The sequence below is a fragment of the Phragmites australis genome, chromosome 19 (assembly GCF_958298935.1).
Source record: "Phragmites australis chromosome 19, lpPhrAust1.1, whole genome shotgun sequence".
Classification (NCBI taxonomy): Eukaryota; Viridiplantae; Streptophyta; class Magnoliopsida; order Poales; family Poaceae; genus Phragmites; species Phragmites australis.
Genome location: NC_084939.1, coordinates 25760114 through 25772370, shown reverse-complemented (window position 1 = coordinate 25772370; position 12257 = coordinate 25760114). Strand labels below are relative to the sequence as shown.

The window sequence follows — 12257 nt, the reverse complement described above, 5'->3', positions numbered from 1 at the left end:
AAGGTATGCATATGGTACCATTGTGATCACAAGCTCATAAGCTTCCCATTCCTCCAATTTGTTTGCTCATCCCCGAAGGATTTGAGCCGATTTGAATGTCTTTTGGTGTTAGGGTTGAAAAGTGAAGAACGCCGGAATTCTTCGATTTTCCATCGTTTTCTTCATCACCCGATGGCCACTAACCTTCACAAGTGTCGTGGGTAAGTCCCTTAGGCTCCCCATGGCAGGAATTCGTGATTCGATTGGTTGATTTCGTAAAAGAGTGGAATTCATGAGTTTTTGTGAGTTTAACCCTAAATTGAGGAATTGGATGAATTTGAGTTAGGGATAGAGTTGCTAGGTTGTTAAGTGAGTTATAGAACCCTTAAACTAGCTCAAATATATTCCCTTTTGGATTGGAGAAGATCGCAAATCAAATCGAGTATTTTTTCGGCTCAAAACGGGCATTTCTGGGCCTAACCCGGAGTTTCCGGACTAGTCCGGAGTCTCCGAGCGACTCCTAGCCGAAAATAACAAAGAGCTCCGCTTGGAGGGTCATCCGGAGACTCCGGTACCCCGGAGTATCCGGTGTACCCCGGGGTATCCGGGTGTACTGTTCATCAGAGGATTTTTCTCCTTTGATGATAACTTGTAAAATTCATAATTAATTCATACGAACTCCAAAAATTATGAAACTAATTTTGTTGGTTTCATTGTAACATCCTATACCTTTTAAAAATATCTTCATCCTGAAAATAATTAATTAATTGTTTTAGGCTAATTAATTAGGCTTAAGTTTCATTAATTCACCATTAATTCTTTACAAGTCTAAAGTGGATGAAACCAATTTTGCTAGTCTTCTTATGACTTTTCCTAGCTAGTAAAAATGTTTTCCTATATTTTAGAGCATATTTTTATGGTATTTCATATTGTGCATATTGAGGCATGCATTGTTGCAATTTATTCATACTCATGGCATTGCATTTATCATATTGCACCGGGTTAACTTGAAATATAAAATGTTAAATATGTTTATATATGTATGCATGTGTCGTCGGGTACCCTTGGGTAGAACCTAAGCCGTTGCATTTCTTCTACCTTGGTCACCTATTCGTGTATATTCCTTGTAGCCTAGAGATGATGTTGTGTCTAGGTGTAAGCTCGACTTATATGCTTAGCAATACATTAGGTCATCGGTAGAAGATGAACGGAAGCGTACTTCGTTGTTCGCGAGCTTAGGGTTGCTCCTGTCTTACAGTTATGTTTATGGTTACAAATACTTGATGTCGAGGTGGTTGAGATTTGGTGGTTGGTTGAGTGGTGAGTATGAGGCAAGGTGTGAGCGATGCTAAGAGGGTGTTTAGTCTGCCCGGATGTGGAGTTCCTCTGGGTAGGACGGTAAAGAAAAATCGGGCACCGTAGACCGCTTGCACCGGTTAAGCACCAGTCGTAGAGTTCTTGCTGTGGTTTGTGGATGATGGCATGAGGTTGATGGTTGGACATGTGATTTTGGTCTGGGTATGGTGGTTGGTGGTTGGTGGTTCGAGTTGGCACTTGTTCACATTGATATACTTGTTGTTACTTTTACATATGCTCAGTTGTTGGTTATGGCAGGGTAGTTTCATATAAGTTGGTTAAGTTAGTTGCTCACACCTATGTCTAGGATGCTTACCGCTTAATTAACTTAACCATGTTTAATTCTTGCTACCAGCTTAATGCATGATCCTTGGAGTCGGGAATATATATAGCCATGTTGTGTAACACTTGCGAGTACCTTCGTACTCAAGATGCTGCCCTTAAGTTGTTGCAGGTTCACAGGTCGGCGAGGAGGGGGCGGTGTTTGGCTACTTTGTGCCTGCCGATCAGGGTGGCGGGCAGGAGTAGCACACTCTACTCTGAACTCAGTGTTTTGGTATAGAGCCTAAGGGCATGTGGCTCCATATCCTTTTGTTGTATAGCTTTTAGTCTTTCGCTGCTTAGTTCTTTTGCTAGTTAGGAGTTGAGCAGGTTTTAGTCTCCTCCTAGCTCTCTTTTGCTGTAAATTATGATAACTTGTTGCATGCTTAAGAACTTATAATATAATGTTAATTACTCGTTCTTTCTTAAACTTTGTTATGATGTACATGTTGGGAAGGCATGTGTTCCGATCTTGGGCACAAAACACGTGCCAAGACTACCGGGATGATATTCTGGTTAATTATCGAGGTTGTGATTATGAATAATGATCCTCCTGATGATTAATTAGAATATTATTTGGACGGTTCCTCATAGGCATACTTGATCCTCTGCGATTCACTAATTCAGTGCATACTTGATACTCTGCGATTCACTGATTCAGGCACCCCAGGCTCCATTGATCTTCTACGATTCACTGATTCAGTGCATACTTGATACTCACGTGAAGTTTGGCAGTCTGCAATCAAGGTGTTTTTTAGCTTCTAGCTACAACGGAGTCAGAAGGATCTTGCAGTGTAATCCCTCATTTTTTTTGTCATGTTTTCTGTGAATGCCATTAAGAATAATTAATCTAACAATGTTTTATTCTTTTGGGTCCTTTAGATTGCGGACTCTGATGATATAGCAATCCTCGGTGCTACTGGATCTGTGAATGTTGGCAGTGATGAAGCTGTTGGACCCTCTGGTAGAAAGAAAATGAATCCCAGATCAGACATATGGAACCACTTCACACAACTTATAGATGACAAGGACAAGGCTAAGTGCAACTACTGCCCTCAGGTGCTTAATTGCCATTCGCAAAGGAACAGTACACCTTCACTCAATGCTCATAGAAGAATTTGTAAGAAACATCCTGAGAGGGACAATAATCAAACTCAACTAAGCTACCAGTGTAGTGCAGATGGCAGTAGTTGTGTAGTTCCTCGGCAATACAATGCTGAAAAGGTTGCTCTAGCATTTACTCACATGATAATCTTAGACGAGTAGCCATTTATTTTCCTAGAAAAAGAAGGTTTTAGGGTTTTTATGGAGGAAGCTTGTCCTCGGTTCAAACCTCCATCTACGACCACAATAGGTAGGCATATTCTACGCCTATATGAAGAAGACAAAGCAAAGCTAATGCAATATTTTAAGACCTCTCATTAAACTGTTAGCCTCACAACTGACATATGGATCGCTTCAACCCTTCAATGTATGGTTCTCGCTGCACACTTCTGTTTTGTGGACAGCCACAAGGGGGAAGATTTGGGAAAAGCAATAGATACATGCTTGTTAGATTGAGGTATTAAGAATGTGTGCACAATTACCTTGGATAATGCTACTTCAAATGATAAAGCAGTAGACTACTTACTAGTTCTTTGAAAAATAGGGGTGCTACTTCAGCAAAAGATGAACACCTTCACATGAGATGTGTAGCCCATATCTTGAATCTTGTGGTTCAAGATGGATTGAAGACAATGGCTCCTTCTATTTCCCATATTCGTAGTGCTGTCAAGTATGTTAAAAGCTCCACTGCATGGATGAATACCTTCAAAAAATGTGTGGAAATTAGCAGGGTAAAAGGAAAATGTTTGGTTTCTCTTGACGGGTCCACTCGATGGAATTCAACATATGATATATTAGAAATAGCTGTTGATTTTGAAAATGCATTTGAAAGGCTTCAAATCGATGATCCCTCCTACAACGCAGAGTTGGGTGTGAATGGGGTTCCAAGACCTAAGGATTGGGAGTTTGCAAAAGAATTCAAGAAGTTTCTTAAACATTTTTCTGATATTATTTTTGTGTATTTTCTAAAGATGTTGTTTGCTAATTGGCTTGATCACTCACTAATCTTGCTCGCAAGGACTAAACAATCTCATTATCTGCACACTGAAATTCACTCGACATATGGCTAATTTAAAGGTGATATGATTTGGGTCTCAGCACAAAAGACATTCTCAGATCTTTTTAGTGAATACAAGAATTTGTACTCTCCAATTGAAAGCCAAGGTGGTAGTCAAGCATCATTACAATCACAAAACAGTGGTGGTGGTATTGCACAATCAGATTTAGGAAATCTTATGAGATCTATATACAACAAGAAGATGAAGGTTTGCACGGGAGGAGGTGGCCTACCTGTTGGTGGTAAAAATGAATTGGAGAAGTATCTAGCTGAAGATATAGAAGAGGATTTTGCTAAATTTTACATTCTCACTTGGTGGAAAGACAATGCAACTCTTTTTCCTATCCTTTCAAGAATGGCTGCTAATATATTAGCCAGCCCTATCTCAACCGTTGCTTTTGAATCAGCTTTTAGTACAAGTGGTCGTCTTCTTGATGATTTTAGAAGCTCTTTAACTTCAAAAACACTTGAATGCTTGGTATGTGCCCATGATTGGTTGTGTGGTTCAAAGCACATAGACATTGAAGCCACTCAAGCAAATCTACAGGAGCTGTCTAATTTTGAACTTCTATTTGTTAGTGTACTGACATTGTACTACTCTAGGCATTGTACTTCTATTTGTTAGTGAAAAGTCCTTGAACTAATAATCTTTCTTTTGTGTCATATAGGTATTGAGGAGCTTATAGGCCTGATGACAATGGGGCTGATATTGTAACAACAAGTGTCTTCTTTTCGGGTCCACCTTTCAACATTGAAGAATGAGGACATGCTGTTCACTTTTTCTACTAATATATATCAAAATTGGACTTGTACTGTATGGCTGGACTTGTACTATATGACCTTTTAATTAGACATTAGTAACTAGTATGGTCTTTTAGAACTATGAATTGATCGGACATTTGGACATTTGAACTTGGACTGTTGGACAATCCCTATATTTTTATTTATCAGCTTAACTATGGACTGCTTGTACTATCACTTATCAGTAATCACTAATCAGTAATTGAGTATGGTCTTGTGTATGTGAATTTGTGATTGTGTTTATCATCGATTTTGTAGTTATCACTTATCAGTATGGTCTGAGTGTCTTGTACCGAAGTCCAACAAGTGATTGTGTGATCGAGAAACCACACCGACGGTATCGTATTTACAATTCGCGTCAACTTTGGTAAATATGATATTAACCAAAGCTGAACCGAAATAAATTGGTATTAACCGTAACCGAACCATCCACTAAGGGAACAACCGTATTTACCGAGCAAACAATACCGTATTTACCGATTTACCGTATTTCCCGAACCCAAAAAACCGAACGAACAGTCCTACATATGATCCATCTCTAACCCAACGCTGTTCACCTGCATGTTCAGCTGTTCCCCTCTTGAACCCTCACCGGCACCGGCGGTGTATCGACCACGACAACACGTTCACCTCCGCCGGTGCCGGCGGTCAATGGCGCCACACACCCTTCCCTGTCCAGCGGCGCCATTGCCGGCTTTTCCTCCTGCGGCACGCCCTCTCCACTGTCCCTGACGTACAGATTGCCCTCCTCCACGTCGTACAGGTTGCCCGTCCTCACCTCCTGCGCCAGCGCGCACGGCGCGCACAGCAACCACTTGGCGTAGTCTGCCACGACGGGCCGCCCGCCGAACATGGACCGGTCGGCGGGCAGACCGAACCGCCTCCTCATCTGCGCGCGCCAGAAGCCGCCGTACATCAAGCCGAGCACGGACAGCAAGGCGCCTGCGGCGCCGACGAGGAACCCGAGCGTGGCGTCATGGATGTTGAGCGCGGCGACCGCGAACACCAACACTGGCGCGGCGCAGAGGAGGGCGAAGGTGAAGACGTGCACGTACATGTTGCCCAACCCCAGGCGCTCCATGTTCCACCCAAACACGCAGAAGGTGCACGTCAGGGACAGCGCCGCCACCGTCGCGTCGTCGGCGAGGTCGAAGAGCCCGCCGGCCCACTCCGGCTTGGTGACCACCACTCTGCAGCTGCCGCTGTTGTACTGCGCCGCCTGCAACGCAGAGCCGCTCGCGTCGTCCTCCACCGCCACGGCCTCCTCGTCATCAGTGGACGCCGGGAGCACGATCTTTCTGCCGAGCGGGCCGTAGACCATGTAGAGGGCGGCGGCGACGGGGGCGCCGAGGCCGAGCGCCATGCACAGGTTGACGGCCCAGTCGGGGCGCGTGTCGCTGCTGAAGAACCAGAAGAGCGCGCAGTACGCGTACTGCGCGAAGCACGTGGCGTGGAGGAGCAGCACGACGATTGCCACGTGGAGGCGCTCGCGCGGGCCGGCGGCGGCGTTCTTGCAGTAGACGCCGCGGAGCTCGGCGACGTCGGGGCTTCGCCAGCGGAAGAGGAGCATGAGGTGGTGGCAGAGCTGCGGATGCTGGTACACGCACATGATGGTGAAGAGCGCGTTGAGCATCTGGTTGGCCACCTCCGTCCACCGCCGCCGGCGGGACGCGTCGGGCACTGCGGAGTTGAGCGCCCCCGTCATGAGCAGGAAGACGAAGGCGACGCCCGCGGCGACGAAGGCAAGCCAGACGAGCAGCGCGGCGTTCGTGGGGTGCCAGGCCCAGGCGACGCACTTGGCGCGCAGCGCGCGCCAGTCGACAGTGCGCGCGAAGGCCGGCGCGCGGAGGAAGAAGCGGGCGGGGGCTGATACATGGGTGGCAGAGCGCGTGCGGAGGGTGGCGACGCGCTTGAGCAAGGCGTGCGGGGAGGTGAAGCCGAAGCGGCGCATCCATAATTCCTTGGAAGGAGTTGCCCTGAGGAAGTCGAGGAGCCTCTCCTTCTTCGCCTTGCCATGGCTTTGCACTTCGACTGCTTGCTTGGGTGATCTCTCCTGCGATTCCATGGCGGTAACCAAGTGTAACGTGTTGTCTTTTTCGTGTCTAGTTGGATTGTTCTCCTTGTCAGTGCAGTGAGAGTGATCCCTCTAGGCTGCTTCCCTGATCTTTGGAGCTACTCCTGGTTGTTCTTGCTGCTCTGCTTGCACTGGATAGTTGTAAGCTCGGGAAAGCAGCAAGAATGGGCGCTAACCTATATATACGATGTTTGATTTGGTTAAGATCTAACTGTAATGAAAGGGACTAGCTCCCTGTCAAAGTTGGCAGGTAGAAGTCCTGGTCTTGTTACTGATGCTGAAAACCGTCAGAAGAACTAAGCGGGGAATGGCTAAATCTGTAGTACGTGTTGCTAGTGCTGAAAAGTCAAGACGGTCAGCCACTCAGCCACAGTGGATGGACCATTTCAACCTCTGCCGATCTCTTCTTTCTCTCAAGTGGCGCGTGATTCAACTTTGGCATGCCGTTAGCTAGGATAGGAAGGATCGTCCAAGCTGAGCTGACCAAGGTTCAGTTCAGGCCGGCCATAACTGTCTTCCTGCATGGACTCTGCTCTGCTCTGCAGTACGAGAACAGGTCACCTGTTGGCGTGCTCCGGCCAAGACTTGCTTATTTTGGCGGGGAAACAGGTATGCACTTGTCCAGTTCGTCAGGCTGGACTGAGCTGAGCCAAACAACAGTTGCTGCACCCCAACGATTAGTGTGGATGACATGACTTCATGAGTCAGTTCGCAAATTAGTTGACAAGGACTATATAGATGATTTCAGCACACCATATAGGACTTGCGGTTCTTCTGCCTGCTGTTTACTCTGAAGGTCTGCAAATAAGAAGAACGCAGAGTGATAATCAGATTCTATAAGTTCACAAACATAGAGGGCAAACCTGCATTTGGTAAACTGATATCTCTGCACAGAAAAACTCAACTTGATTTCGCTTCTCTCTGTTCTTTTTAAGAATTATGAATAGGTGCAGAAGAAAAGTTTAGGCTCATTATCTAGCCTGATCATTGTACGTTTTCCTCTCTGAGGCTCCTTATCACTTCAATAGTATCACATTTGTCAAAAAAAAAAAAAAAAACTTCAATAGTGTCACAAAACGGTAGTACAATGTGATATAAACCATTGATATATCTAGTTGGTGTTCATCTTTAGTTCAGAATACAATTCACATGCTTGTGGATCGTAGCTCCATTGTAAAATTAGTTTCTGAAACACAGGACACACATACACTGACTAAACTGAAACAGACAGAAAAAAAGTAGTAAAATGCCTTTACTTTTTTCCAAATTTTTTAGAAGGAAATACTTTTCCCAAATTTGCAGTTAGGCTTTGCTATTTCTCATTAGAAATCGCCGAATTACAAATGTACAATTCCTTCTAAATCGTGTACACCTATGTGACAAGTATATGTGTCTGTATATACACCCACAAGCTCCAGATAATCGACTTCCTATTTGCACCAACAAAAATGGAGAAAGATGAATGATCCAATCTATCTATGGCGCCTACGGCGTATCCTCTATATATGCATGTCCAATGTCCTCTGCCTCTTTAATGTATAAATCCCCTAGTGTACAAAAGAATGAGCAGTGACAGCAGAGTGACCATGTTGATCAGTTTCTTCACCTTCTCCACCCTCCAACTTCCATCAGAAGATATACTATGATCAGCATCTTCCACCAAAGATTCATCTTCCTCCCTCACAGACGCCGACATCGGATTAGCCGGATCGACCATCTCACCGTGAACAACAGTGCATTCGTCAGATTTATCATCTTCAACTTTCACCGCAACAACCTGAACATTTGGCGGGACCATCATTTCACCATGAACAACAACCAGATGATTAGTCGATGTCCCTTCTGACACTGCAACGACTGTCTCAGGTGCTCTGAAAACGTCGTGATGATTGGACACTAGCAACGGCTGCCTCTCCTCATGATCATCGTCCACAACCTTGGTGTAGAAGCTCTCGCCGTCGACGTGGTAGAGGCTTGCCGTGCGCACCTCCTGCGCCAGCGCGCATGGCCAGCAGAAGAGCCACCGCGCGTAGTCCGTCAGCGACTTGGACCCGCAGCACGCCCTGCTCCCTGGGAGCCCAAACCTTTTCCTCATCTGAATCCTCCAGTACCCACCGTACAGCAGGCCGCACGCGCAAAGCAGCAAGCCGGCGCCGCCGACCACGTCGCCGATGATGTAGTTGTGGATGTGGAGCGCCGAGATGCCGAACACCCAAAGGGGCGCGAAGCAGAGCAGCACGAACGTGACGGCGTGCACGTACCTGTTGCCCAAGCCCAGCCTCTCCATGTTCCACCCGAAGACGCAGAAGGTACAGGAGAGGGAGAGACACCCCGTGGCCGCGTCGCCAGTGCAGTCGAACATGCCGCCGGCCCACTCCGGCTCGACGACGACGCGCCCAATTGGGGTAGGGAGCTGTTTTGTCTTCAAGCCCGTGGCGTCGGAGCAGGCGAGCTCGCACTTGCCGGCCTTTCCCAGCGGACTGCACACGGTGTACACGGCGGCGACGACCGGTGCGGCCACGCCGAGCACGAAGAAGCCGTCCTCGGCGAGCTCGGGGCGGGTGCTCTTGGTGTATCCCCAGTAGAGGCCGCAGAGGACGTACTGGCACGCGGCGGTGAGGTGGAGCAGCGCCACCACGACGGACATGTGCGCGCGCTCCCCGGGGCGCGGCGCGGCGGCGGCACCATCCTTGCAGTAGGCGGCACGTAGTTCGGCGGCGTCGTGGGGGCGCCAGCGGCAGAGGAGGAAGAGGTGGTGGCAGAGCGCGGGGTGCTGGTAGAGGCTCATGAGCGTAAAGAGCGCGTTGAGCAGCTGATTGTTGATCTCGATCAAGCGGTTCCTGGCCGCCGGCGCGGGGAAGACCCCGTCGAGGAGGCCAAGGAGGAGGAGGACGAGCATGCCGCCGGAGACGGCGACGCAGAGGAGCCAGAGCAGCAGCGCGATGTTCATGGGGTTCTTGAGCCACTCCTTGCACGTCCGGAGGACAGAGCTCCAGTCCACGGTGCGGGTGACGTGTCCTGCAGGCTGGCCGTCGCCGGTTTTTCGTCGCCATAAGGGGAGTTCCCCGAGGCAGTGCACGCGCTGTCGCGGCTTTTCGACGAGGTGGTCGGCGAGCGATGGCGTGGAGGCTCGGTAGCTGACGAGCATCGCGGTGGTTGGTGCATTGTCGTCATTGCCGGCAAGGACCATGGCGACGGATGTGCTATACCAAGAAGATGGAGAAGCATCCAGGCATCTTTTTCTGTCCTTTTTGTTGAGAGGGGAGGGGAGGGGTGTGAATCCATCAATCTGGGGTGACTTGACTTGAACAGTCAAGCTTGGGTGCTACCACTCGTCCAAAATCTTTTCTTTTTTGTTGGAACGCCTGCAGCAAAGTCAAAATCTTTTTTTTGTGGGGTCGCGTGTGGCATTCTGGACTAGCAGCAGCAGGCGGGATATTTAGTTATTTGCCACTATATTGGTGTATCTAAACTGCCATTATTTTTATATGCAATTTTTGAATTCTTAGTTGTATACTACTTTGAACCTTTTGTTTTTATCTTTCTTCATCATCCATCTCCTTCCTATTCTGCTCCCTTTCGTAATCGAGCTAAGGTCGTTGGCCAGCCGGAGAGGTCACCATCATCGTGTGACAGCCATGGACTTGCAGTTACGCCCTCTTTTATGCTCAGCAGTCATGCAGCTTGGCCCATGGCAGTCTTGGACCTCGTCCCCGATGACGGCCATGGAGCTCGGCCTCGCCGCCACATCCCAAGGCCGCGGTCCAAGGTGGTGGAGAGGAGGAAGATGGAGCTCATTGGCCTAAGGGAGGTTCTAGACCGGGTTCGCGTTATTTGTTATCGCCATGGCCGCTGGTGAGGAGGCATGCATCCTTGCTGCAGGAGCCGACCACGATGGCTCTTGTGAGCTGACGAGGGAGAGGGGGTGCTTATTGACCTTGCCCATGAGCACATCTCTGCGACCTACATAGTGACCACATCAATCACGCGGAGTCTGTGGCAGTGTTGGAGGTAGATACAACGGTGGCAATGGCAATGGCTGGAGCAGAGGAGAAAGATGACAGAGAATAGGCAAGAAAGAAGAAATGAGTAAAATTGTTCACAGTGTGTTTCGCACAAGGGGAACTTGCCATTGTGTTCGAATTGTTGTATATATGTATAACTGCATATATATTGTGGGCGTGCCAGTATACGAAAGAACATGAGACAAACTGTAATTAAAACACATAACTTTATTCATTCATTATCGAAATCATAAAGTACAGTTTCATCTATTACAAATTGTTCCACACACGTACAAACGCACACGCTATCTGACTAATGCTCTAGCGATTACTTCGTCCTGGTTCCCATGGCCTCATGAGGCCGCCGGTTAATTATGTCCGGTTTCCTGGACAACCTCCGATTAAGTTGCTTCACTGGTCGTCGTCAGTTCGTCTCCGAGTCTGCAAGGGTGTAGTCACACGCATCAAAACAGATCAAAGTAAGCGTTAAAAAAATAATTAAAAGAAAAAGATGGGACAAACAGTTTAACATGAGCTCTATGGACTGTTTATATATCCCGAGTCATCATCGTCTAAATAACCTCAGAATCTGTAGTCCCTCATCATCGGCCTCAGCCTCAGCCTCAGGTGACATAAGAAAGTAGAGGGAGAGAGAGTCTAGCTACACAGCAGTTCATCAGCTATAACCTAGCGGGAGCCTGATGAACCGCGTAATATTTCTAAACTCCTATCTACGACCTCTAACCTCATCCCACAGTAACCGAGCCACAAAGGCAGGGGTAAAATAACCAAGCCACAAAGGCAGTCGAGCCACGGAGGCAACCCGTTATCGGGCCCCAATATACAACACTGGCCACGGCATAACCCAATAGCTAACCACTATCCCACTAGAAGGGAAAACGCCATCAGCCAGCCCTCATCCCAACAGAAGGGGGGAAACAACATCATCAGCCCACACAGCCATCAAATAAAAGGATCAACACCACCATCTTGTGCTATCAATCATCAGAACCTAAGGCTAATCACCATCAGGCCATCGGCAACACCTCACCAAAACAGAGGGCCTCAAAGCAAAGGCCACTGATAACAGAAGTATGGGAGACGGGGAGGACAGGACCACACAAAGTCATTGCCTAGCAATGAGAGGCCGGAAACATGCAAACAAGTGCATAGATGTGGCTATAGGGCAATCCGGCAGCAGAGATTACCAACAGCAACCCGGCAACAAGACCAGCCATAGATCAACTCAAGGCAAGAAAACAAGCTACAAAGCCAAGCCGCAACCAGTGAGTGATCAATTAACAGCAAGACCTATCATCATGCCCTATGCTATCAGATAACAAAGAAGCACATCAACAGACATCCCTCTCTAATCAGTGACAAAGAATACTTCCCTCAATCGCTGGACATCAAGGATACAGGCCAAACGTGCCTCGTGGAGCAAACATGCCCAATCTAAACCCATCTATGCAAGACTTATCTAGCATAAACAACCACATCTATTAAAGAGCATAACCATTTGAGCCGACAATGGGGAGGAGTACCAAATCAGCCTTACGAA

General features: G+C 47.7%; 2 protein-coding genes across 2 annotated transcripts; both read right to left on the bottom strand.

The window, feature by feature from the left end:
* Nucleotides 1–4823: 4823 nt before the first annotated feature.
* LOC133900348 (uncharacterized) lies at nucleotides 4824–6826 on the bottom strand. Its single transcript, XM_062341445.1, has one exon. It carries the CDS (start codon nucleotides 6681–6683, stop codon nucleotides 5184–5186), a length of 1500 nt encoding a protein of 499 aa, XP_062197429.1. The 5' UTR covers nucleotides 6684–6826; the 3' UTR covers nucleotides 4824–5183.
* Nucleotides 6827–7890: 1064 nt separating this feature from the next.
* LOC133899918 (uncharacterized) lies at nucleotides 7891–9950 on the bottom strand. Its single transcript, XM_062340954.1, has one exon. The coding sequence runs from the start codon at nucleotides 9880–9882 to the stop codon at nucleotides 8224–8226; it is 1659 nt and encodes a 552-aa protein (XP_062196938.1). The 5' UTR covers nucleotides 9883–9950; the 3' UTR covers nucleotides 7891–8223.
* Between the last annotated feature and the right edge of the window lie 2307 nt (nucleotides 9951–12257).

Coding starts and splice junctions, on each gene's coding strand:
- LOC133899918 (XM_062340954.1), bottom strand. CDS start 9,882: ATGGTCCTTGCCGGCAATGACGACAATGCACCAACCACCGCGATGCTC.
- LOC133900348 (XM_062341445.1), bottom strand. CDS start 6,683: ATGGAATCGCAGGAGAGATCACCCAAGCAAGCAGTCGAAGTGCAAAGC.